The 27,277-nt window shown below is 48.4% G+C and overlaps 1 protein-coding gene across 1 annotated transcript in view; it reads left to right on the top strand.

The window, feature by feature from the left end:
• The window catches only part of CACNA1G (calcium voltage-gated channel subunit alpha1 G), a 139,124-nt gene that overhangs the window by 59,766 nt on the left and 52,081 nt on the right, over positions 1–27,277 (top strand). The window contains exons 11-18 of the mRNA XM_062010454.1: positions 14,438–14,589; positions 15,105–15,290; positions 16,390–16,504; positions 17,230–17,385; positions 21,584–21,652; positions 22,531–22,557; positions 24,455–24,548; positions 25,226–26,007. Coding sequence (XP_061866438.1) covers positions 14,438–14,589; positions 15,105–15,290; positions 16,390–16,504; positions 17,230–17,385; positions 21,584–21,652; positions 22,531–22,557; positions 24,455–24,548; positions 25,226–26,007 — 1,581 coding nt within the window. The remainder of the gene's footprint in view (positions 1–14,437; positions 14,590–15,104; positions 15,291–16,389; positions 16,505–17,229; positions 17,386–21,583; positions 21,653–22,530; positions 22,558–24,454; positions 24,549–25,225; positions 26,008–27,277) is intronic.

Below are 27,277 nucleotides of genomic sequence, written 5' to 3'. Positions count from 1 at the left end.
GCAGGCAATGACTGCCCTGGCTGGTACTAGGGTGTGTGAACATCCCAGCCACGCTGGGGATGCTCAGCACTGTGTTGAAACCTCTGTCACAGGGGCAGCACCATGCCTTGCTGGTTTCTGTGGACCATGGAGAGGGAGCAGCTCTTTGCACTGGGTTTGTGCCAGCCCAGTATTGCCAGCAGTGCTGCCAGCAGCTCTGGGCTCTGGGGTCAGTGCAGGCAGTCTATTGAATTTGTGGTCCCTGGAGAAGAGGTAACAAATCCTTTGCCTCCCCAGTGAATGCTCCAGCAACAGCACACCGTGTCCAAAATAGACTCATCACTAGCTATTCCTCTGCTCGATTATCTGAGTCCTTGCAGGCAAGAGGCTGCCTCTGCTCCAGCCTCTCACACACTTGTCACCTAGCAGAGCTTTTCCCTATGTGTAGTCAATCAGGAAAGAAGTTGTCACATTCCTCTTGAAATGTCTCCATAAGGATGACAAGAGTTTTGCTTTTGGAGAGGCTTTTGCACTGTCCTGTCTCATGTAGCTTTTCTGGTTGCCACTCATGGCATGTCTGGTGTGGTGCCCCTGGTCCTGCTGCAGGCAGGGGATGGCTTGGTGCTGCAGGTGCATGCTGTGTTTGGATTTGGTTAGTGGTTGGATTTGATGGTCTTGAAGGTGTTTTCCAACTGAAATGATTCTAAAGTTCTATGATTTGGGGAGAAGTGTTTATTAGCAGAGACACCGAGATGTCATACACCCTGCTGATGCTTGAAGGTTCCCAGTGGCGGGTCTGACATGGTGTTTCTCCCAGAATGCCAGGCCTCTCTTCTCCTGTACAAACACAGTCACTCCTCTCCCATCCCTTGCACCTCCAGTTGTGGCTGTTTTCTCCCTTCCTGGCTGCAGAGTCACTCTCAGTTGCAGGCCGTGGCGTTTCTCCCGCAGCTGCCGGTGGCAGCGATGGTGGCTGCAGATCAGCTCCACGTTCCCGTGTCCTCCTGTGGCATTAATGCCTCAATGACCGAACTCCAGGGAGACATGGCTGTGCTAAATGTGTCCCTTCCAGCCAGCACCTTCTCTCTGATGTCCTAATACTGTCTGTCTGGCTAACAGTTGTTTTCAGCACTCATTAAGCAGCCTTGTGCTCTGAAGTCCTGCAGGTTTCACCTTCACGTGCTGCCCTTGGTGGGAGCTCTGCAGGGAAGCTTGAGTGATTCCACCTTTATTTAATAATATCAGGAAGATCATCTTCTAAGAACCTTTGGGGAGGTGGCTCGCAGAAACCAATAAACATTTACATTCCTCCTTGGGCTGAAAGGTGAAAGCAGATCCACCATGCCTGCTGCAAGGGTCAGATTGTCAAAGCTTGTTATGCTTTGTCAGGTGATGCTGGGGTAGGCTCCCACACATATACCAGGGGGACTATCCCACTGGGGGTAGGTGGCTGAACAAGCCCCCATCATCAAGACACCCTAAAGGCAACGCAGCTCCTTAATTCTTTGGCTTTGGGGAAATAGGGCAGTGGTGTACTGGCTTTTGTTCTGGCCAGCAGTGAGTCCCAGCAGGCAGCTGGATGGGAAGAGGCAGATTTCTGTGGTGGTTTTCGGGTAACAAGGTGAAGGGAGCTGATAAGCGTGGGGGTACTCCAGACTCTGTGGGTGGTTGCTTTCTTTGACGGTATTTCGAAGCTACTACTGTTCCAGATTCCTTTCTCCCAGGCATTTGGAGTGAATAGCAGAGCTTGTTTTTATTAGTTCATCTGCTGAAAGTGGCAGCAGAGAGCAGAGAGGTGTTTTTCTGCAAACTTGGAGGCTTATAGTCTGCAGTTTCATAATCTGACAGTTATGAGAGCAGGAATTAGAGGGGAGAAATGCTGGGCCAGGCCTTTCTGCAGAGATTATAAACACTGAAACATGTGATATTTTTTCTTTTAGAAGAGCCTTTCCTAAAAGTGCAAGTGATCAACTGCACCAAATTTATCTTCATTGGCTGATGTTTGGAAAGATGTGAGGGGGCTTGAAGAGCATTTTACTCCATGACTTTCTATATTAAGCTCTCTGCTTATTTAATGACTATTTACCTCTTGAGCTTTTCACGAGGCCATCCTAGGCACATCAGGCCATATTAGGATAAATACTTTCAGGACATGTTTTATGGTGCCATGTCAAAAACCTTATGTTGTTTATCAGCACCTTGCCAGAGGGGAGAGGACATGCTAGCAGCTGCTGTGTGAGAGATGGATATGCCGGTGGTTACTCTGGGAGGAGGAAGGCTTCTGCTCTCTCATCTGTGCCCAGCAGCATTGAGTGGGATTCAGCAGCTTTGAGACCACCAGAGCATCCTGGTCTTCAAGACAGGAGCTGGTCAAATGAGGTCCTCATTATAGCCAGGGGAGAAAAGTATTCTTCTCTGGAGGTTTTGCACCTCACCTTAGGACAGGCATCCTGGAGAGATCTGCTCTTCTCCGCAGAAGATACCTAGAAGACAGAAAGAGTCTTTCAGTCACTCATGTAACAGCCTTATCAACCAGACTGGGATATTTGGGATGAAAGTGGTTTTTCTGAAGGCACATGGGAGTGGAAAGTTGGCATGTGTTGAAAACACTGGGCTGCACCTTTTGCTGTTCGTTTGTGTTGACCCATCAGCCAATCTGACTAGGCTGAGCACTCGTGGCCAGGGGTGCTGGATGCACATGGCAAAAGTAGTTTGTGTCCCCAGGAGTTCATCTCTTACCTTAGAATTCTATCCTGAAGCTCCTCTCCACAGTAGAGCCATTGTCAACTGGTGTTTTACCTGGCTCTGGGGTTCAGGAGCTGGGTTTCCTTTAAGCTCCTTCTGTCACGAGCTTGCTGCCTGTCTCACTCAGCATCAGGTTGCTTCCACGTGGTTGCTGCACGTGTGTGAGCCGTAGGCACACCTGACTGGGCTCCACTCTGCCTTCTCTGCCCACCCTCCCCACCCAGGGAGCTCTGGCCTTTGCCCCTCTTGACTGCTGGGTTTGGTGGGAGGAAGGCAGGGCAGCTGAAGGTGCACACACTCGTACACACACTCACACGCTCACGGCTGTGGCTGCTGGGCAGCAGTGGGAAATTTCGCACCAGGGAAATGCCAACCAGGTTGCTGTGGATTATTAATGTAACTGCTAAATAGCTTTCTTTTCTACAGAGATGAAGCAAAAAAATGCAGGTAGAAACTATTAGCTTTGGGTAGAGGAATATAAAGGTGATTTAAAGGTAGACTCCAGGGAGTTTGAAATACGCCGTTGAACCAATTGATTCGCCTTAGGGAAGCTGAGACTCTGTAGCACTGCGGGTTCAAACGGCTGGGGCTTTGCAAAAGCTTGTTCTGCCATACAGCAGGAGTAGAATATGCTGCTGAACCCGAGGGTTTCTCTGCTGCTTTCCCCCCAGCCCTGGCTGTAAGCCAGCCTGTGTTCCATAATGTGCTGCCTTCATTTCTTATTTCATTTTTTCCCCTCCAAGTCCTTCCTTGGAGTGAAACGCAAAGGCTTTAGTACAAGGCGTGATGTTGGACTCCTCAGCAGGGGAAAGAATTCAGCAAGAGCTTCCTTGAGGAAGGGCTTTGGGGTTTTGTTTTTGTTTTTAAAATCTGGTTTGCATTGAGCTGCCTGGCTGTTCCGATTTCCCTCGTCTGAACTCGCATTGTGTGAACTATACCCTACATATTCATTTGTTTAAATAGCACTTGAATTTCAGCCGCCGTCTCTGCGGTGTTTTGCCATTGTTAACATAACAAGAGACTGGAGGGTCCTGCACTGGCCTCCCCAAAGCTGCATGGCTGGAACTTGTGGAGACTCTTGGGCTTCTCACTACAAGACAGTGAGGTGCTGGAGTGTGTCCAGAGACCGGCACCAGAGCTGGGAAGGGTCTGAAGAATAAGTCTTATGAGGAACAGCTGAGGGAACTGGGATTGTTTAGCCTGGAGAAGAGGGGGCTGAGGGGAGACAGGAGCACTCTCTACAATTACCTGAGAGAAGGTTGTAGTGAGGTGAGGGTTGGTTTCTCCTCTCAAGTAACAAGGCACGAGAGGAAATGAACTCAAGTTGCATGAGGGGAGGTTTAGATTGGAGCTGAGGAAGAACGTTTTACCTGAGAGGGTTGTCAGCCCTGGAGATATGGCAAAGCCGTGGAGCTGAGGTGCTGAGGGCCATGGGTTAGTGGTGGGCTGGGGAGGGGAGAGGCTGGACTTGATGATTTTAAAGGTCTTTTTCCAACCAAAACGATTCTATGATTTGGATCTAGAGGGATCCAAAACTCTGAAGGAAAGAAGAAGAAAATTGTTCAGACCTGTAGAAAACCTCCCGTTAATTTTTAAAAGCCAATTGGAGAGATGACAGGGGTGAGTGACTTATTGGGACAGCACTCAAGGAGAAAAGCTCATCATCCACGGGAGGCAATTCTTCAAGGAAGTGAGAAGAGGCAATGCCTGACATTGCCCTAGCAGGAGCATAACCAGTGAAGTCTTCTCAGCTACAGCAAGGTGTTGTAGGAATCCACAAAGCAGCAGTGCTGTGAGCCAAAATGTGCAAAGTCCGTGGGCAGAAGGCAGGAGCAGCCTCAGCCCCTGGCAGTATCCAAAGCTGAATTCTTGTGCATCCCACTGCAGAGGCCTGGAGTGTACAGGGTACAGATGATGTCAAGTTGCCACTGGTAACATTACAATCTAATAGCCACTGCAGCATGGAAATATCAACCATCTGTGCCAGAGCATCCAAGGAAAGCTGGCTGGCAAAATGCATTAAAGTCTCTGTTTATGTAAACAGTTGAGGCAGGAGAACATGGGAGTCTTCCTAATCAGCATTAGAGGATGTGAAATTTTCAGGTATCCAGGATGATGGAGAGGGCAGGTGAAGGGTCAGCAACTGCAACAGCATTAGGAAATCTGCCAGTGGGGAGGAATCATTAAGCTCCAGGTTCAAGCATTTATAATAGTCACCCAAATGGTATTTATGTACTTCTGCTTCTGCCTGAATTCAGTGTGCAAGGAAGAAGGTAACTGAAACTTATTAGCTGTCGTGACACCCACTGATTGATTTCTCCGTGTGGGAGGAAAATTTGATTGCTCTATGGAGAAATGTTGTAGCAGAGCTGAACTGGGGATTTGGCTGGCTGATGCCCCAGGTCTTGGTGTACTTGAATCTGTGCTAGTGTCCAAAGTCCTGGGCAGGCTGGAGGGCAGCAGGTCTGAGATCCATTTGTGAGCATTGCCTCAAGAAATAAGAGTGTTTTGGGAATCAAAAGCACTTTATTCCCAGGACTCAGGGGGCAAGAGCACCCTCATCTCCAGCAGTTTTGAGTCAAACGTTTTGCTGCTGGCCACAGAAGTGGTGGAGGGCAGCTGCAGATTTGTCAAACACATGGAGGCTGCTCCTTTGACATCCCTGTGTGTCAAAATGAGATCTTGCCAAGTGCTCATTCACTTCCCAAGGAGGCTGTGGAGATGAGCTACACACGGCAGTTGGGGGCAACACTGTGTCCTCTCTGACCTCTGCAGCTCTACATCAGCTCAATCCAGGACATCTAAATTTTAGCTTCTTTCATGTGCTTGGATTTGTGTCAGGCATTCAGGTTAGGAAGTAAGGGAATCCATTCTCTTGTAAAATATTTTTGATATTTCTTTTATCTCTCTTGAATTGTTTCCTGTGAGTGGAGGGAGTGAAAGGTCCATCCCACACCCAGGCAGCAGCTGGTGCTGCACCACGGGGTCTCTGCCTCACACACCGATGCAAATCAGGGCTGAACCCCCTTAACCTTGCACTCCAGCTACTTTACATGGCCTTGAGAATACAGCTCAACTTCTCTTTATGGCCAGATTTCTAATTTGATGATTCTGATTGATTAAGCTTTGATCAATAGGGCACTTACACATACATGCAACCCTTAAACCAACAAGACAGCCTTTTCCTGGACAACCTCCATCTGCCCCAAGCTCTTCCCAGGAGCTTTCAAGGTCCCGTGCTCACACTCCATCTTCTCTTCCTAGAGGTATCTCCCTTTCCACTGTGGTGCATATCCCATGTCTCTATTTAACTCCATTACACATCTCTCCAGCCCTGTGCCAGCTACTCTTAGCCAAGAGATCAAAGCTTTGGCAGCCAGTGAGGCTTTCCCTCCCTCGGCTTTTGCTGCCTTTGCCCAACACAAGGCTTGTGTCTAGTGTCGACTTAATTTCTCAGGGCTACAGCTGCACAGGGCACTCTCACGGCAGGAAAATGAGGTGCCCTATAGATTTGCACGTGCTCTATTCAATTAGCTCCCATTTAATCAGAAATTACTCTTATTAACAGTTTGTTATTGGAGATTGGAGGAGCCAAGTCAACGCTAATGGAAGTCATCAGAGCTGTTAATCACAAGGATGGCTGACTTCAAAACCAGCTCGCTGGTTGTTATTGGGGTAATTCTTTACATGGACCTCAGGGGTTCTTCTGCTTCTCAGTGATTTAAGGGGTTTATGAGGGCTTGTAGGGACTCCTCTGTTTTAATTGACTTGCTCATGAAGCTCTGCCATGCAAAATACTGGTGTGCCATGGTCCTCACAGCCATTAAAAAAAAGGCTGTGCCTATAAAGCAGACTTTATCCTGGTTCTGGAGGCTGGAGGATTTGAAAATTAAATGAGATTTCATGCAAGTAGAAAGTGTATGGTTTTTTATCAGATAATTCAGTTCTCTGCATGCTTTAGAGATGAGCCTGTGCGGATTCCTTGACATCTACTAAAGTTTCCTTCAGCTCCCTGGATGGGAAGCCTAGTGTCAATCCTTTCCAGTTAATTTAGTTCAGAGGCTGGGAATACTCAGGCTGCCTTAGATCCTATCATTACAGCTGTTGTTTCAGCTGCCATCCGTACCCTTGTGTTATCTGCTCAGGCAGTGTTGAGAAGAGACTCCAGCCCAGTGAAATGGGAAAATGATGTGTGCTTTCGAAACTCCCTTCATCCCTGTGTGGATGAGAAATCGCTGCTCTCTGCAGATAGCCAGGCATCTCTCCCTGCTCCTTCTTTGATTATTGTGGTTGTTCCCCTTGGGCAGGAGCCAGCAAACTCAGCTAGAGCTTCTGGAGCATCCTCAGCTTGCACCAGCAAATGCTTTTGTCTGTGAGCACTCCTGATTGCTGATTGTTAGTGATTTCCCAAGGATCAGTCTGTTTTTCCCCTGATTCTCCTGGTGGAGGCTGGTCCCCTGCCTTGCTGCCACCCGGTCCCTGCAGAGCCCCTTCCCACCCTGCTCAGCTCCCAGCAGGAGCTGGAACAGGAGCCGAGTGCTTTTTCAGTCATCTCTGCTGGATTTCATCTCTTTGTTATAATTGTTTTTTTGCTGATGTTAGGAAACCACCAGCTTTCTCCCCGTGGACGTCTGTCAGCATTAGAGAGAGTGTTACCAGCATCAGAAACCTGGGTTCAGCAGAACTGTGCAGGAGCCATACAGACACAGCCTTTTTCTTTCTCTTTTTTTTTCATTTTCTCCCTCCCCCTGGTACCCTCTCAAGTACTAATGTGGAGATAAGTTTCAAACTTGGTTTAGATTAACTAGAAATAGAGGGCTTTAAATCTCAAGTACTTACAAGGTGTGACCAAGTGAAAAGGCAGCTTTTGTTCAGTTTAAGCTCCTTCGAAACCTGGGCAGAGGGATGAGCCAGTTCATGTTTTCCTTGCATTTTCTAGGATAATATTCATCCAGAAATCTCAAGCTGAGAGAGATAAAAAGTTCAGGCAAGAATATCTGCTGTGCCTTCTGAGAGTGGTAAAGAGAGCCCAGCCCCAGGGCTTGGGGGAGGACAGCATGGTCTGCAGGTCCTATTTATGGTCCTGGGCAGGAATAGTTTATGGCAGGTCCCTTCAGGATTGATTGTTTGGGTTCTCCATTGTGTTCAGGGCTCATCCCCTCCTTTGCACCCTGGGCTCCAGGTGGACAAGAGGCAAGGGTGCACGAGAACATGGCCCCAGACAGGCAGTTGGTACTGGAGAATTGGGTTATCGTTCATGGTTGCTCAACAAGGATGTGATGGAGAGAAAGGTCTTGTGCCAGAAGGTGCCATGGCTGTGGGATTTAGCTCCTTCCTTCTGCAGGTATGGAGTGGGAAGGAGCATTTGTTAATTGGAATGGGGAAGGAAAGATGGAAAGTGAGATTAGTGGCAGTGGTGGAAGGGGAGTCCCTCCTGTGCAGCCAGCTCTGTTTTCTCTGAAATGAAAGCTGCTTTCCTCCCTTTCTTACAGTGTTACTTACTGTGGCATGAAATATTCAGCCTCCATTCAGCCCGTAACAAAATCCTCCTTTCCCACGCAGTGATGGGATGAAACTGGACTTGTTTGCTTGTCTGTCAAAGTCATTTCCTTTTAATAAATGCCTATAAATCCTGAACTTCACAGCAGTCCTCCTCCAGCCCACTGAGCAGCGAGCACACTGCCCTTTCTGTGTCTCCAGCCCCAGGAGGAGCAGAGCAAAAGCCATTGCAATCCTGCTACTTTCTGAGTTGTTTTCTTTCAGCAGTTTGGCAAAGGATGAGTAGAGAAAGCCTGTCAGTCTATCAGGCTCCAATTAGGCATTGCTCAGGTTCATGCTACTGGACCCATGGCTCTAGCTAAAGCCTGATGCCTTTTAAGGAACCCTAAAGACAATTAATGTCATCACTGAAAATATGCATGGACTGAGTTTCTATTTATAAAGGAGCATTGGCTCCAGAACTAAGAGGAACTGTATTAACCAAAGGGTTTTTTTGGATGGCCAGGGCTCAGTGGGCACACCAAGGCAGGGGGAATACTGTGGGTGTGATGAAGACAGAGTGTGGAGAAGGCTCGTTGGAATGATGGGAAATTGGGTGTAAGAAAAGGCAAAAAAAAGGACATTTTGTTAATTAATAGCTGCTTCTGTTCATCAGAATTTCTCACATTTTGCCCCTGAACTTGTGGTCTGGCTCCTGTTTCGAGGCAGCCCAGGTGTGTGTCTGTACCCACAGAGAGTGGAGAGGATCTTAATGGAGCAGTGTCAGGTTGAACATCACACCTTTGTGTGACCCATTTCATTTTTTTCCCCCCCTTATGTATATATATATTAAAAATCTGCAAGTGATGAGTCAGTAAAATGCTGTTGGTGTTTCCTGTGAAAAAGCTGAGGTCAGTATTTTCTTTCTGTGTTATTTTCCCTGAGTTGCCATGGCAATGATTTCAGAAGGGTTTTATTCTGCAGCCGTTTGAATGGGTTAGAAGTTTTTATGGTCTTCTGGATCCACTTGCACAAGCAGAGCCCTGGGGATCAGGAGGGATCTGCCTCCTGGCCGGTCACCCCATCCCTCCCTCTGTGCTGTGGCCAGACAGAGCGGGTTTTCTGTTTTATTTTATTGTTGGCAAGATAGAGAGGAAAGACCGTGGGGTCCTTCTGCTCTTTTGTGCTGACATCCCCAGAGGCAGAGGCTGGGCAAGACAAGGCTTGACTGCAGCCTGGAGTTCACTGTTTGGGCAAGGGGGAAATGGGGATGGGTGGATTCATGCCAGACTTGCCCATGGTGCTGAGAACGCTTCTGATGATGATGAGCCTGTGCTTTGCGTGGGTCATGGCTGGAGGAAGGCAGGAGTAGAAGCCTTGAAAGGTCTGCCAGAGCCCTTGGCTGCACTTCCACATGCAGCAGGGCTTGTCTTTCAGAAACTGGGGAACACAGCCCTGGGGGCTTACATTTTGAATGCCTGTAGTGGTTTTGTGTGACCAGGTCTTGGTAGTGGGGGTCTTTAAACAAAGAGCTGCTAGAAGCTTTCCCCGTGTCTGATAGGGCTAGTGCCAGTCAATTCTAAGATGGACCTCAGCTCCTGTCCTCACCTTTTCCCCCACTCCTTGCCTGCTGCCTCCCTTGCTCATCAGTCACCTTGTAGCTTTGCACAAGGAAGGTGTTTCTGGGTGCCACTGTCTCATGCTCAGGTGGAAATGGAGCACGTCCCTTCTGCCATCAGAAGCCGTGGTCATGAGCTTCTACTCAGTTCAAAAGAAATGCATTACAGATGAATTCTGAATGCTGAGAAAGGGCACAGCACTGGTCCAGCTCTGAAATACCCCTCAGTGTCTGCCCTCGGTGCTGTGTGGTGTTTATGAGGGACGCTGCGCTGTCTGCTCCGATTTCATGTGCTGCCAGAGCTTGTCAATGTGCTGTTTGGTACATCAACAGATCGACACTACACAAACAGAGAGCTAACAGGGAATGATTTATCCAGGACACCACGTCTGTGTGTCCAGCAAGGCAAGGTGTCCTGGAAACAAAATCCAGTATTTACTGAAGGCTCATCAGAAGAGCTGGTGTTTCGTGCCACAGCTGAAGTGGATCTCGCTCTTTCTGGGTGTTGCTTGTTTAATCATAGGATGCTTTCCTTTTAATTAGTCACTGCTGCTACTGATGAGAGAATTAGCAGACTCTTCTCTTAATGGAGAAGCTGAGGCTGTGGCAGATGTGCTGTAATTGGGGTAGTGGGCAGAAGGGTTTGTGTTGGAAAGAAACTCCAGTATCTGCACCTCAGGCTCAGCCTCACTGCAAAACACCCTTTCCAGAGGGAGTCTTGGAGGAGGTTTGTTTTCCAAATATATGGCTTAATCAAAGGAAAGCTGCTATTTCCCCTGAATGTTGTATTGTGGCCTTTGGAGGGGAAAGCTGCTTAATTTTACTGATTCTTTTCCTCTACACCTGGTGAGGACCCACAGAGCTGGTTGTGTGCCAGCAGTCGATGACTCCCCCAGGTACGTTATGGCTGGGGCTGGTCAATACTGTTCTGATCTGACAGTTATTGTTGGCAAAAGGACAGTTGATCAAATGGGAAGTCGTTCAAGGCAGGGGAGTGGTTTCAGTCAACTGATTTAAAAAGAAAGAGTACTTTTTGAAATATATTGTCTGAGATATTTGAAATGTCCATTTGAACTGTTGGGGAACAAAAAGTTCCCTGTTCTTCTTCAAGCTGGCTCTTATTTATGTGTTTTAATTTAAGGGGTTTTTTTACAGAACAGAGCAAATGGATGAGGGAATAGGGACTGAAATGGAGGAGAGAGGGCTCAAGATTTTGGGCACAAAGTGTTTCAGTTTGCACATTCTGAAGCTGCTTTCAGCTGTTTGGGGTGGGATGATGATTTCAGTTCCCACTGGAGAAGAAAAGCCACTTTCCTGCTGTATTGTAATGATGTTTAAGGAAATGTCTCAGACGTGTTTGTGATTTCTCTAGTGCAGAAACATCTTATAAACAGTCTTATTATCTATAAGCATCTATGGCTTCACAGAAATCCCATAGCTGGCATTCTCAGAAGTGTTTGAGTCCCCACTGGCCTGGCTGTGAGCCCTTTGGGCAGCATCACAGTCTCAGCCTTCCTCTGTTTTCATCAATAATTCCCAGCAGGGTTTGTTGCAGGGGTCTGGGAGGGTGCTCTGTGGACTGGCTGCAGCAATGTGGCCCTTGAAGGGGATGCAGAGTTATTGCAGGGGGCTAATGAGCTGCCCTGGAGACCCTCCAGGCAGGAGTGAGTGGGGAGAGCTGACTTCACAGCTGACTGCAAAATTCCTCTGAGTAGTTCACATCACCCTGGCTCAACTGTTTAGGGATGTATTCCCTGAAGCAAAATAACTCCTCTGTCTCAGCCTAACCAGGGTCTGGTTGCAGCGTGCTTTCAGCAGATGCTCACCTCTCCCTCCCTGGCAGAGCTCCAGCCTGCCCTGAAGATCCTTCTCTTCTCCTGGCCAGGTGGAAGTTTTCCTTTCCTCTTTCAACCCATTTTGGCCATTAGTCTTAGGTTTTTGGGGTATTAATTATCACCTCTGATTCAAGAGATCTTTTTCTTCATTTTTATTATGGGCACTCCATGTCTTGGATATTAAAAACTGATTCCTGTGAAGGAAGTGGAAAAGAGTGTGTGGAGGTGGAGTGAGGGGGGCCAAGTGGCTTTTGTGGGGTGAATTGGGGGAAATGGATGGATCTGGTGCTGTTGCAGGTGCTGAGCATCAATGTGCTGCCTGGGCTGACCCATTAGCCCTCCCATAGCAGTGCCAGGAGTATTTGGGATTCTTGTGAGCCTGGAGGGATGTTGCATGGGCTGGTGGGTGGGTACTAGGGGTCCTGGGAGAGTTGCTTTCCCTTGTCACCCAGCTGTGCCCAGCCAGCACCTACCACCCGGATTTATACATCCCAACAACATCTCCAACCAGAAGGTGCTTGTGAGGTGCAAAGTTTCATTAATCCACACCATTAGGATGCCATCCCCGTCAGGGCTGGGTGTGTTTTCCATGTCAGCCCCCACAGGGCAGGGATGCTGTGGCTGCAGGAGGCGCTGGGTGCTGCACATACATCCAGAGACTTCAGTGGGTTGTACCCACAGGGTTGGTTAGGTTTGGCAGAGGGTAGAAATAAGTCTTCAGGGCCCAGGTTAGTGGTGCTGATGGATGATAAGGAAAGCTTCCAGGAACACATTTCCTTTCCAGCAGTATGGCTGTGGTAATGATAACAGCACAGCCTCCCTCTGTGCTGGGGCATTCATGAATGAGTTGGCATTATTTTTGTGATTAATGTAGACTTTCAGCTATTTGAAATTGTCCTGAGGTGCAGCTTGACATATAAGTTCTCGGCCTATTTATTACTCTGTGTCTGAGTGTTCCCATAGGTACATGATTTCAAAGCAGGGCTGCGTTGAATAGCAGGAGCTGGAGCACTTGTATTTTAGCTGTAGATCAGTGAGGAGGTGATTTGGGCTGTATGTCTGGTGTGTTTGGCAAACTCTAGGCAAGGGATCTGTTCCTCAGTGAGGTTACTTGAGGTACAGAAAGTGTTCAGCACCTATTTTTTCTCTCTCTCTCTCTATTACTTTTTCAATGCAGCTGTTTCCCACTTTGCTCTCCTGTGGCCACTGTGGTGGCATCACAAGCTCCTACTAACATCAGTGCAAGTCCCCAGGGATTACACTACCATGCTAAGATAATATATCAAACCAGTTTGGGTCCTCATCTGCCATAGCAATGGGTTGAAGGAACCTGAGCTTGGCCAGCTGTGCCTCGAGACTTCAACCCTGAGAAAGAAAGAGATGAATGTCCACGTGGATTTGTCTCTATTTGCCAGCATATATCTGGGAAGCCTTTGGTCACTGTAGTTTCTCAGGGCTTTGAAACACAGTTGATCAAGTGCTGACCCTGCTCCTGAGCCATCCCCTCTCCTGGCTCTTATAGGGCTGGGTTGGGGTTGGGTCACCTCATGTCAAACCCTACAACTTGTGGTGTGGCAGCTCCTGTTCTCTTGTAGGAAGCTCTTGGCCAGCCATGAAGGGGTTTCAGGTAAATGGTGGGAGCAGTCAGCAGCACACGTTGCACATTGGCTTTGTTCATGCTGCAAGTGTCATGAACTTGCACGTCTGGCCATGACCCACCTCGGTGTTCAGACATCTAAACCTGTGGGTGGATACATGTGCAGGTTTAGAAAAGCATCTGAGTGAAATGCCAAACTGCTTCTAAGAGGGATCCAGCACCCACTGGGTGTAAGGTGTTCTGAGAACTGTGCCAGCCCACTGCTCTGTAGGGCACATTAGCTTTGCTGACACAACTCTGGGGCCACCTGCCAGCAACACATCAGCTCCTGATTTTAAAGAATTCTTTAAGCAGAAACACACAGTTTTGACTGTGCACTGGTGTTATATGGGGAGAAGGGAGAAGATTCTGCTCCTGTCTTTGCCACTGACTGATCCTAAACAGACAACACCACCGTGTTTTGTCTTCTGCCATATGTTTTCCAATAATGCCCACCCACCCACTGGGGAAAGCACAGTGCTGGGCATTGTTGGGAACCCTCTGTGAAAGATGATAAAAAAACGTGGAAGGTATTAATTTGGGTCCAGGATTACTGGAAGCCTGTTTGTGAAGGTGTTTTCATACCTCTATTTTTAGATTGCCAGACTGGAATGCCAAGGTTGGGCCCTTCCTCATTCAGCAGTATTTAGGACCTGCTGATAATGAGGCTTTTGAGCCATTCCAATCATATCACCTCAAGTCTCTGCTTTTGAAAAATCTCATCTTAACTCTGTTGGTGAGATACTAAATAAAAACACAGGGCCTAAAAGGATATTTATGTGAGCAAATGGGCTGACTTTCCCTTCTGCCTAGGGTGAATTGGTTTGGAGGATGTGGAAGCGTTAAGACTCAGCACACACTGCTTCTGTATAAACCTCCTGAGGTGGTACTAAAGCTGCAATTAATGTGATGTCCATGTCTGGATTTAGCTGCTCAGTTTACAACTGGTGTATAAACCTTAAATATTCTGGTAGTGTTTTTCTTTTCTCTCCTGGGCCTTGACTGAGCTATAGCCATTTTCTTACTACATCGTTGACATCAGTATTTCTACAATTGCAGTGTTGGGGCTTGTTGTGTTTCCAGGTGTAGCTTTGGATATGAAGCTGTGCTGTTTACTCTCTTCCTTTCCTTCTTTTCTTTCCTCAGCCAGAGGAGCTTACTAATGCCCTGGAGATCAGCAACATAGTCTTCACAAGCCTCTTTGCTCTGGAGATGCTGCTGAAAGTCCTTGTTTATGGTCCTTTTGGCTACATTAAGAATCCATACAACATCTTTGATGGGATCATTGTGGTGATTAGGTAAAAACCTAGATCTTTCTTTGTCTGTTTCCCCTCATTTATCTATTTAATTAAACAGGAAGTAATGGAAAGTGGGCATAAATGTCTTCCTGTGACACTTTATACTTTTCTGATGTAAATTGACACCCTTAGACATGATTACTGATACATTGGTGTTATTTTATGGTCATTTTTAGAGAGAGGCCCAACCAGAAAGCTATCAGTCCCAATGTCCTGGGAAAGTGTGGGATCCAAATGGTACAATCAGTGCCAGGTTCAGTGTCTCTGTTTTTTGGCATATGCAAAAGCTGTAATTGCCCCTGCAGCTGCAGCCACTGATTTGCAGGTGTGTTTTTGACACTCTGCTCTTTGCAAGCCCGGATGGAGCACAGCTCACCAGGGGCACTGGCAGTGCCTCTCTGCCCACTCTCCATCCCTCTTCCGTTTGAATTTCACCCTCCCTTTGCTTCCTCTCTCCGTGCCTTTGCGTTAGGCTTTGCCTTCTCATCCTGCAGTGACCTTTTTCTCTCCCTCAGCGTGTGGGAGATAGTGGGCCAGCAGGGCGGGGGGCTCTCGGTCCTGCGGACCTTCCGGCTCATGCGGGTTTTGAAGCTGGTCCGCTTCATGCCAGCCCTCCAGCGCCAGCTCGTCGTGCTCATGAAGACCATGGACAACGTGGCCACGTTCTGCATGTTGCTGATGCTCTTCATCTTCATCTTTAGGTGAGTCCTTTTGATTCCCTATGCTAAGGTTGCTGTGGGATTTTTGGGTGGGATTCTGGGATGAGGTGAGGAGATGTAAGAGCCTGTGCCAGGACGTGGCTGAGCTGAACAGTCCCAGGAACAGCATTGCTGGCAGTGGCTTGCTGCCACAACTAAATTCTCTTAACTCTGGTCAAGCAAGACATCTGTCTCTGCAAGATGATTTACAAGGAAAATCTTTCAGCTGGAAAATTCTTTGACATCACCCCAAGACAGAGGTCTCCTTACTCACAGGCTAGCAGAAAGCCCGGTGCTAAAAGTACTGCCAAGGAGAGAGTGATGTTCCTAAAATGAAGTCAGCAATGGTAGAGCTTGTGCTCTTGCATAGCTGCCTCTTGTGAGAACTAAAAATGTTAGAAATAGCCCAAATTTGGGGGATTTAGTGTAGACTGTGAGAAGACTCTAGCTCCTTGGAACAGCCGGCTATGGTGTTCCATAAATATAGGCATTGGGAAGGCTGAAGAAAGCCAATCTCTTCCATGGAATAATGCCTCTCCCCTCAGTAAGCCTTTTCACTCCAAAACCACCATTTGCAGCTGTGGTGCTCAGCAGAGCTGTAAATAATTTGATTATTCAGCTTACTGGCCAAGAGCAGGGAAAAACAAATTATTCTCTTAGTATCAATCTAAAATGAAAGGTGTTCTGTTTGCTTGTCAGAATTGAAAAAGCTGTTTTGGGTCCCCTGATATGTCTCATTCAGGCATTTCACAGAATCCCTTTTTCTCTTCCTAATTCAATTTAAGCATATTTTGCTGGAAATGTGTCATTGCAAACCAGAAAGTCAAAACATTTTGTTTATAATATGTTGAAACACAATGTTTTGACTTAAAGCAAAGCACAACAAAAAGACGGAGCGGGCGTAGTTTTCAGTTGAAACTTTCTGACAGATCTGACCCAATTTTACAACTGTTTTGCATGATCTTGAGGCTTTCAGTGAATGAATGCTTCATCCTTTTTTGAAGAAAAACAAAGGATTGCCAAGGTGAAATCAGGAGACAGTCAGCACTGCTGGTTTGTTCTGTGATCCTCTTGTTGAGCCACTGCTTTCCCTCCCCTGCAGCATCCTGGGGATGCACCTCTTCGGCTGTAAGTTTGCCTCAGAACGAGACGGTGACACTCTGCCTGACAGGAAGAATTTTGACTCTTTGCTCTGGGCCATTGTCACTGTTTTCCAGGTACAGAATGGAAAATGCCACAACTCGTGTGGGTTTTGAGGCTACGAGGGCTTGGAGTTGTTTTCTGAAGCATCTCACAGAGCTTAGTGAAGCTCCCTGCCGTGGAAGGGAGAGGACCCAAAGCCATAAGTGCAGGAACATGGGGGTCTTTCAGAATTATTTTCCAGAATAAAGCAGAAAGCTGATGAGGGGGGGCTGCTGGGGCAGGAGGATCTTGCATTTACAGAGTGTGGGCTGCCAGGTGAAGGTAACTGGAGAGGGTGGAGATGGAGAGGAGGAGATCAGGACATTTGCAGTGAGATCTCGACAAAAGCACAGAATCTATGTTAAGCCCATAATTGATACATGTGGTTTTTTCTTCTAGCAGCACTGGGCTCTCTAACTGTGGGACCTGTGAAGGACTTTTAGCTTTTCTGGCCAACCAAAGGCAAAGTCCAACCCATCTGATGTTACACTCCCCTATGACTTGTTGTGGGTGAGAGTTGGGACAGTTTGGGCAAGGTCCTTAACAGCAGCATGTCATGGTTGCTTTGGTGTTGTCTCTTCTCTGACTCAGAAGATGGCTGGGACAGGTCTGTTTTCCTGTGGTTATAGCTACAGTGGACAACCTGAAAGCGGAGTGCTTGTCTGATCCATCCAGAACACAGCAGATACCCAGCCAGGCTTGGGGAAAACAACACACTATCCCCCAGTATCTCCATTTTCCTGATACCCTTTTCCTGCAGATTTTGACTCAGGAAGACTGGAACAAGGTCCTGTACAATGGCATGGCATCGACATCCTCCTGGGCTGCTCTCTACTTCATCGCTCTCATGACATTTGGGAATTATGTTCTCTTTAACCTGCTGGTGGCCATCCTGGTAGAGGGTTTCCAGACAGAGGTAATGTCCTCACGCTCGTGTCTTTGCTCTCTTCTAAAGTTTCAGGGCCTCCAGATCCTGGAATTAGATTCCCGAGATGGACAGCAATACATTCACAAAAGTGGCACATGAGAAAAAGGTGGTGGGAAACATCAAGTCTCCCTTTTTTTCTTTCTTAGCCACGGTGCAGTTTCATGCAGCCACCCCTCTAAATGAAGGGCTTAAATGAAAAGCATTGTTAGCATTAATGCAGGAGTGGGAATTGAGCGGTGAGTCAGGCACTGCGGATGGGATTGCTGCTATGACAGTGCCTTTGAAACAGTTCTTACCGTGTTTGTCAGCCAGATTAAAAGCCCCTCCTGGAAACTTACGCAGGCTGGTGAGAGATTAGTGGCACGATTCTCTTTTTTTTTTGATGATACACGTTTGTGGAGCTCTTCCCGTTTGCAGCCCTGTAACGCTCTGCACATTTCAAAGTACATGATTTCTGGTCTCTGCCATCTGCTTCCTCGGGCTGGGAGCTTCCATGAGACAGCCTGGATTGCTGGAAGCTTTCGTGGAATGGCAGGGGAGCACTTAAGTTTGAATTCAACCTCTTTTTTTCATCCTACTGCCTTCCCAATTGTCTCAGAGAGGTGAGGATATCACCTGGTCCCCAGAGTGGGGGAACTTCAATGCACCCCTGCTCTCTGCAAAAAATTGTCTGACTGTGAAAGAACCTCAATGTGAGGAGGGGACCTTTACACCCTTCCTGGGGGCTGGGAAGATAAATATCACCTAGAATTGCTCACTGGGATCTGCTTGTGTAGGCTGTGGTTTTACACACCATCTCTGACTTTTATCAGCATTCTGGGGTGACTATTTAAGATTTGTTGCTGTGTTATCATAATATCCCACCACTCTATCAACACCTATGCACAGAACTGGTTTTATTCTTGGTTTTGGACTGCAGTTTAGGGTTAAATTACTGGAGTTGTACCTGGAGATTGCAAGAAGAAACATTTTTTTGTATTTTTTGTATCGTCTCTCTCCATGTCAGTGCTTTTTCTTTTTTTTTAATTGTTATTGTTGTAGCTGTTTCTGTCTGTAAATCCTCCCACTCCCCATTCAGCTGAAGGGAAGGTCACTTCCAGGTTGTCCCAAATAGCACAATGTTCCCCTGCCTGAGTGAGAAGAGGTAAAAAGCTCCTTGTCTGCTTGTGATAACGGCTTCGAAACCAAACCTTTGTCTGTTCAGTCCAGCAAATTGATTCTCTGAAGGTCGCCGGAGTGAGAGATCTCCAGCTGCACCCGCTTTTAAAAAGGACACATCCTTTAAATGCAGCAGCCCCTTTTCCAGCCCCTGGTCCTCGAGGGAGGCTGGCACCTCTGCTCCTTGGCTTGGCTGGGTGTTTCATGCTGGAGCCTCCCTGTGCTCACCCGCTGCTCTGCTCCTGCACACCCGCCCGGTTCCCTCAGCAGCAATCTATCCTGTGCTTGCTTTGCAGCCAGCTAGTGCCACGGCGTAAGACTCCCTGTGAATTTGTGCCTTGGCTTGATATGCTGTGATTTTTATCCCAATGACCATGTTTCCTTGAGGGTACATCTTCCCTGCAGTGAAGGAACCACCTGCAGCACCCCCACATTTGGTTTTGGCTGCCCCATTGCCTGCTTTTCTCTGTTGTGGCAGCACTGGGATGGTCCAAAGCAGCTCCAGGATTTCCATGTAAGCTGCAAGTGTGCTTTAAGTGCAGAGTAAATTGGGATTCAGGAAAACACCGAGGCAGCCTGAAGCCAGCGATGCTCACACTGGCATGGAGGTGTGAGTGCAGGGATTGGGATCCAGTGCAGCCTCCAAAGGTCAAACCCTCTCTGGCCAATTCTGCCCAACCATGGCAACATCAATGAACTTATTCCAGATTTCTGTCACTCATGCCTGATTACAGGGCTGTTTGAGATCACAGACTTTCATAAAGGCATTTCAATAATAATAATCTTCTTTCCACATCCTTGTTATTCTGAGTTCTCCACATCCTTCCAGTGAATTACAAAGAGATCGAGCGATCCCTCTGCTCGACCCAAGTTTCCCGCAGCAGGAATGTCTGCTGGAGCTTGGGAGCCAGCTCTGGCCTTGCTGGTTTATGTTTCTTTGACTTTGCTGGTGTGTAGCTTTGCAAACAGATCCCGTTCTGGTTTTTGCTAGCCAGCACAAAAAGGATCCTCTCCTAAGCAGAATTAATGGAGAGATCATCTCTCACCGTAAACAAACCCCAGCGTCTCCCTCCTGTGATTGTACTTGACCCTTCTGAGCTGGGATTTTTTTTGTCATAGTGGTGGAGTTTTTTTCCATTCTCTTTCAGATTTCTGGACTGAAACACAATCTCAGGGCTGCTGCCTTTATCTCCCTGGTCCTTGAGTGCCTTTCCTCAATCTGCAAGCACCTCGTTAATTTTGGTGCATGGCTTTGCAGCCCCAGTTGCTAGGCAGCAGAGGTATATAAGCAGTTGAGAAACAAAAAGGACCTGTTCCAAACTTTAAATACAGAGCAATATATTTTGCAGGGTTGAGAGATTTTGGTGTGGGGTTGGGTTTTCTTTTTTTTTGTTCCTTTAATTTAGTAACCTGCTTCTCTCTTGCAAGAGGCACACGCAGGACTTTATACAACACAGTTATTTTTGACTGCGTGCTCTCTGATTTAACTCGAGCCTGGTGTTGGTGCAGGGAAGGTGAGCAGGGGACTCCTTTTGATCGAGCTGCTAATTTGGAATTGCTGCCTGACCTCTCAGGTCCCTGCCCTGGGGACTTCTCTCTGAAGCAAGCAATGATTCTTCTTTGTCAGGCATAAAGCTCCTCTCCCAAGGGGCTTCCTAATAATATTATCTCCAAAGTGTATTCTTCCATTGGTAATCCTCCTGGTTTCATGTCCCCTTGTCCCCAGCTGTCCTCGCTTGTGGGTTTGTTCCTTCTCCTCCTTTGTGCTCTCCTCTCTCCCGAGCTCCCCAGATCCTCCAGCCCCTCCACCCTTTCCTCTGCAGGACCTTAACTGCTCTCTGAGTGTGGCATCCTCACAGAAATATGGACTTTGACTTCTGAGCATCAAGTGGAAGGAACAGTCTCTTTTCCCGCAGTAGGGAGTTTTGGCAGTGATTTTCTTGCATCCTTTGCCTTTTGCATTCCTACTGGTTTCAGTGGGATTTTCCTTGTGAAGGAGAAGTGTTTCTATGTCTCTCTCTCTGTTATAACCAAAAACTTTAAATTAAGTGTCATTACATCATTAGCAAAACACCATTGTCTGGACGCTCAGATCCCAAAGCTGATCTGTTTTCCTTAAACTCTTCATCCTAACCTAGAGTGGGATGAGTTTTGCATCCCATAGCAACTGAAGATCCATTGCCCTGTAGGCAAATGATTAAGCCAATGGGACAACCTGTACCCTCTTGCTGCAGTGTGTAATCTCCCCCACCTCTGTGGCACAGGACCAGGCATGGCCACGCTGCCAAAACGTGCTGAGGAGCGCAGGGAGAGCCATGTCTGAGGAAAAGGAAACACAGTGAAGTGAAAAACAAATGTGTGCTTTCCTGGTGAGTAGGGAAAGGCTGACTTCTGGTGCTGTGAAGAGCTGCTGGGACCACTTGTGGGATAGAGCCCTCCAGGATGGGCCTATGACCCCCTTCCCACAGATCTCTCATGTTTGGCCCCTCCACTGCTTTAAATAGATGTCTCTGCTAATGGGAGTAAAGAGAGATTTGAACTTGCAGCAGATTCTGGTGACTTTCCTTAAATTAGGTATTTCACCTGGCTGTAAGAGGACTGATGTTGTGTTAATCAAACATTCATTAAAAGCCTCCGTTGCTGCTTAATGAAGGCATAATAAATAAAGACCCTATTATGCATCTGCAACAAAAAATATAATCATGTTTTCAATAATTAGCTGCTGTTTCATTAGCACAATTATCACTTACGAGCTGAAGAAGGCTCTGTTCGAAACACTTAATTTAAAGGTAAGGCTGATCCCTTCAAAGGGCTTTGCTACTTCTGGGATCTTCCATCCCTTCCCTGGGCCAAGTGGGTGCCCCAGCCTGGCTCTCCACCACGGCACCACGCTGCCCTTCTCCTTCCCCCTCCTTTTCTCTTGTGGTTTCTTGTTTTGATTTCCCTGTTCAGTCCTGCTGTTGAAACTGTGAAAATTGAACCCCCCCTTCCCCTTCCTCCCCCCTCCCTCCCCCCGTTTCTCCTTCAGGAGATCTCCAAGCGAGAAGATGCGAGTGGGCAGTTAAGCTGTATTCAGCTGCCTGTCGACTCGTCGGGGGTATGTACAGCACATCCCACTGCCCGCCGTGGTTGTCTCTCTCGTGGTGCCTGGTCACATGCCGTGGTGCTGTGTTCATTGTAGTAGTTGTTGTTCTTTTGGGATTTGTTTGGGTGTTTTTTGGGGGTGTTTTTGGGTTTCTTTCCTTTTTGGTTGTCCTCATTGTGAAGTCGGCTTTGATTTTAAGTCCCTTCCTTCTCTGGGTGAGCCAGGTAAATTGAGGTGGGTGTTTTGAGATGGCTGATATAGCTCCAGCCCTGGCTCTCACTGACCTCTTTCTGGACACCTGCCCTAGGGAATGCTTCTCGAGGGGCTGACACAGCCCCTCCATAGTGCAGTAACATCCCAGGGACCTCCCCAGGGATGTAGAATGGTGATGCTGATGCAGGTGGAAAAAGGTGTTTGGGAGTGAAGGGACCTGGAATCAAGCCTGTTTGTGGACACGTGTGTGATGGAGCCTAGTGTTCAGCTCAGCAGGATGGGGTAGGACAGTGGCAGCTGTCCCGAGGTGTGTCCCAGAGAGGCTGACTGGGATGCTGAGATCTCCAGCAAGGTGCCGTGTGACAGTAGGGGTCAGACTGTGAAATGGGCCTGTTCAGGTCTGAGGAAGTTGTGGATCTCCGAAGTGCAGCATACCCCAGCACTTACTCTCCTGCCAACCTCATCTTTCTCTTTACCACTCCCTTCCCTTTCTGTCCTTTCTGAGAAATCTGGCTTTTCCCTCAGCCCAAAAGCACTTTCCTGTTGGATCCCAGTGTGTCAGTCCCCTTTGGTACAGGCTGCTTTAGCCACTGTACCGTCTGGTCCATCTTGACATACCCTCATTTCCCAAAAGGATTTTAATTCCCTGTTCTCTCATAACCCCTTCTCTTATCCAGAAAGGCAAACTGGGAGTGCAAGAACAGGTAACGGGGAGCAGCCCTGGCTGCGAGATGCTTGCCTGCACTGGACTGAGTCTGGCACGTGGTGTTTCGGATGGGATGCTTTCTGCCTTCCAGACATGGGGTTTGGTGCTGGGGAAGGGGGTGGGAAGTCCCCACGTAGCTCTGCCTGTCTGTCTCAGCACACATCTCATTGTACAGCCTAAAACTTTCCTTTGGGCTATTAGAGTGCTCCAGGAATACAAATCACATAAAATTCTCCCAGTTGTTTATTCCTTTTTAATAACTCATTAGAGAGAAGTGAGTAATTCCTGGCACGGCTGCTGCTGGGCTGAGCTGGGAGCCTCTACAGGGAGCGTACCTGGAGCCAGCTGGAGTCCCTCTTCATCCAGAGACGTGGTTTTGACTCCAGCAAAGTTCAGGCCAGTCTGACTTTACTGCTCCCCCTTGCAAGGTGCACTCCTGACCTTCCCAATCTTGGGTCCTGCAGGATGAGCTTCCCTGCATAGCACAGAAGCCCTGGATCCTCAGGAGGGGAGTTTTGAGCCCAGACTTCACATCACACTCTCTTTTGTCTTAAAAACACATGTCTGAGAGTGTCCATTCTGCCTGGAAGAAATCTCCTTAACTGTTTAGTGACCCTGTGGGAGACTATTAGGGTTCATTGCTTTGTGGTTTTGCTTATCCAATAGGTGCAGGGCACTGGGCTTTGTGTTGGATTCCATCTCCTCCTCCCATTCCACTTGGGGCCCCTCTGGGTTTTTACAACCAACAGGTACCCAAGCACCAAACCTCTGCAGTGCTGGCCAGGGCTCCTGGGGATGCAGCTTAGCCTCGGTGGGGTTTTCTGGGGCTCCTGGTCTCTCCCAGCTGACATAAGTAACTGCTTGGCTTCTCTCATCCCAGCATCCTCCCTCCCTCCCTCCCTCCCCATGTCTCCTCCCTCACAATGGGGCTTGGTGCCCTTTGCCAGAGCAGTGGTTTCAGCCGTGAATCCTCCTCTTTTTGGATGGGTATCGTTCTGGCGAGCACCACTGCCCCTGGGATGTATCCTGACTATACCACACCCTAAGCGCCTTTCTGCAGTGCCAATGGACAGAATCAGTGGAGGGGCTCACAGGGACAGCCCTAAAACAGGTCTGTGCCACAAGACTGAGCGAGAGCCGAGGCAGCACTGCAAGCAATGGTAAAACCTCTTCTCTCTCTCCTCCTGAGGATGGGCCTGGGACTAAGCGGGCAGCTCTTGCTCAACCCCCAGCCTTCGAAACGATGCAGCGGAATTGAAATCCCCAAAGTGCTACGGCATAAATCACCCAAACTTCTGCTTCTGTTGTGTTTCACAGCTGGGAGGGGAACGGCTGCCTGGGGCTGTCATCAGGTTCTGTCGCTTGGATTCTCTCTGTGCTGGTGGGGCGTCCATCAACATGCGCCCAGAAGCTGCCTTGGAAAGTTAGGGCCCCTTGTGCCCCTTCTCAACCTCAGATTGCTTCAGTGAAGCATCACTACAAAGAGCCACACATGGAGAGTTTTAAGCCAGTGTATAAATTAAGAGATGAGCAAGGTCAATATTTGTCCCCAAGTTGCTCATCAGATATCTGTCCTTCCTTAATATCTGCCCAAAGTGAAATTCCAGCAACAAAAATTAAGCAATAGGGTGCTTGGTTTTGTTTTTTTGTTTTCCCAATCTCTTTCTGGGACTGTGTTTGGAGCCAGAGACAGTCTGTCTTCCTGGTAGGAGGTTAATTAGTCTGTGGTATAAATATGTGCATGCATCATTTTGTGGAAGGTGATGTTGCATCATGGTACAAAGTTCAGTGGATCTGTAGGTGTGGTGTTGGAGATGGGAATCCGTTTTTTTTCAGAGGGGTGTCCATGCACCATGGCCCTTTGCCCTCTTTGCTGAAGCTCTGTTTTACTCCAGGGTGATGCTTCCAAGTCTGATTCCGAGGGGGAACTCTTCCCCCGCTGCCTGGAAGAGGAGGGAGGACTTAAGAAGAACTTGTCAAATCCAGCCTGTGAGTAACAAGCCTGGGAGGGTGGGTGCTTCCACAGAAACGTTGCTTTGCATGGGATAGTCCAAGCTATGGCACACTTGCCTTTGGCCAGTGGCTTGTGGCAGGATGCAGACAGAGAGATGTGATAGCATTCAGGCCATAATCTCCCTCCTGAGCCCAAAGACTGGGCTTTTGGGGTCTCTCTATGGGAGCACAGGGGGAGAAGCTGCAGGGAAGGTTTTTAAGAGACAGGTGGATATTGTACTTAAGGAAAAGGTCTAGTGGTTGATAGAGCTGGGACAAAGGCTGGACTCGATCTTAAGAGTCTCTGCAGCAGCAACAGCTTTGTGATTCTATGAAGGATGGATGGAGAGAGCCTGGAATGGGCAAGGAGGTTCCTACTGCTGGAGATAGTGGGTGTTGATTGGGGGGTTGAGGGGCAGCAGATGATGGTCTGCATCTACTCTCCTGTTGGCACCTGATCCCATTGGTACCTAGCCCCGTTCCTTATTTACATCCCCCTGCTCCCCTGCCAGGCTGAGGGACAGGCTCTCAGTCCTCCAGAAGGGCATTTTGGCCCTTATCCTCCTGTTGCTTGGAGGACAGCCATCCCCGTGCAGCTGCTTTGTCTGCCTGAGAGCAGGTTGTAGATGAGGCTCCTTGAGGTGTGACACCTAAAACCTACTCATGTCTTCCAGTGATGGCTCTGAGCGACCACCCAGAGCTGAAGAAGAGCCTGACCCCACCACTCATCATCCACACCGCTGCCACGCCGATGCCCATGCCCAAGAGTGCCATGTTTGGGGATGCAGCACAGGGCTACGAGTCCCGCCGGGCCAGCGGCGTTTCCATGGACCCCGCTGCCTACGAGCTCAAGTCCCCGGTACTCATGGCACCTCCTCCCACGGGCGCTCAGCCCGTGTCCCTGCGCCTCACAGGGCCGTCTGTCCGCCTGCCCGTCCCGGCTGGTGGGGCAGTGCCCTGGTGTGGGGCGGATGGCACGGGACTGATGCCTTCTCTGTCCTCCCCGCAGCCCAGCGCCCGCAGCTCCCCGCACAGCCCCTGGCGTGCCAGCAGCAGCTGGAACAGCCGCCGCTCCAGCTGGAACAGCCTTGGCCGGGCCCCCAGCCTCAAGCGCCGGGCGCAGAGCGGCGAGCGCAGGTCCCTCCTCTCCGGCGAGGGGAAGGAGAGCTCAGAGGAAGGGGAGAGCTCCGATGAGGAGCATTCCAGCCGCGCTGGCAGCTTCAACGGCTCTTTGCCTCATCGCATGGAGTCGCTGGAAACAAAAGGCTCCTTTGATCTCCAGGATACCCTGCAGGTGCCTTCCCTGTACCGGACCAGCAGCATGCACAGCAGTCGAACCTCCACCTCTGAGCACCAGGACTGCAATGGGAAGACCTCTCCAGGTCTATTGCTGCATCAGCTCCACCTGGATGACCCCCACCAGGACTGTGATGACTGTGATGATGAAGGCAACATGGTAAGGAAATGCCAAGTGCTTATTTTGGACTTTTCTTATCAAAGAGATGCTTGTACCTGTCTGAGGAATGAGTAAATGAGTGCAAAGCAATGGCCTATTGCAAGGGACTAGGTCTCACCAGACCACCCTGAGAATCACCCAGAAGAGCACCAGATGTTTTCTGCGCTGTGGAATGCCATCAGGAATGGGACTGGCATCATATGAAGTATTTCAATGCAGTATCAAATGATTCATGATGGAGAGAGCAGTGCAAAACCCCCTCAGATTCCACTGAAAGGTGCAGAGTGAAGGTTATCTCTCGGAAATATACACTTTTCTGGTTTTAAAAGCTCAAAGCTTTCCCTGCTCTCCAATTGTTACTGAGCTTTCTGCCCCCATGCACAGCAGCAGACAACTTCTGTTGATATCAACAGGCAATGGAAGGGCAAGACTTGGCCTCTCATTCCCATGGTAGCATTAGTCCCATAGAGACAGTATTAATTTCCATCTGAAGAGTCATTAGGCCAATAAATGCCTCTTTCATGGGCCTGAAAAGTACCATTTAGGAAATATTAGCTAAAATGCTGCAAGTGCAGGGAAGAGACGAGGATCCCTGGGTCTTTTTCCATGGGACTGTTTCTATCTTAAGGGAATAAAAGGGATTTGGCTGCTTTTCCAAGGTGTTTTGTGTGGCTGGCAGAGGGGGACTTGAGCTGGGCAGCAGGATGCCCGTGGTCTCAGCTGACACGTGTGCCTTGGGATATCCCTAGGACAGTTCTGTTCTAGTTACCTCTTTGCTTCGCTTTACCTTGTTCTTAAGAATGGGATGGTCTGATGTGTCACCCCGGGAGTAACTTGCTTTCTGTTGCTGAAATGGATGTGTTTTGGGTAGAGCCATATGATGGTACTGAGAACAGGAAAGCTGCAGACTGTGGACGTGATTTTACTGTATTTCACTGAGTTTGTTGAATGAAAATTGGATTTGGAGCATGTAAAGGGATGAGAAAGGCAGCGGTGACTCCAGAGAAGGAACGGGAGGAGAAGGAGAGTTAGTGTTGGCAGAATGGAGTCACTCAGCCGTGAATCACCTTTAAAAAAAGCCATTATCCCATTACATCTCCAGCATGGATCCTCAGCCTGGGATTTTTACTGATTGGCATAACTTGGTTTTTAACCTCCATAAAATAAATTGAATTTTTAAGAAAGGAGCAGTAATTATATTTGGAAAAAGCACTATTAAATGTGATCAAGAGCCCATGCTGTTTATTGCTACCTGGGGACAGTTTTTTCA

The sequence above is a fragment of the Colius striatus genome, chromosome 18 (genome assembly GCF_028858725.1).
Source record: "Colius striatus isolate bColStr4 chromosome 18, bColStr4.1.hap1, whole genome shotgun sequence".
NCBI lineage: Eukaryota > Metazoa > Chordata > Aves > Coliiformes > Coliidae > Colius > Colius striatus.
Note: the sequence above shows the minus strand (reverse complement) of the source record. Positions and strands in the feature narration are given on the sequence as shown.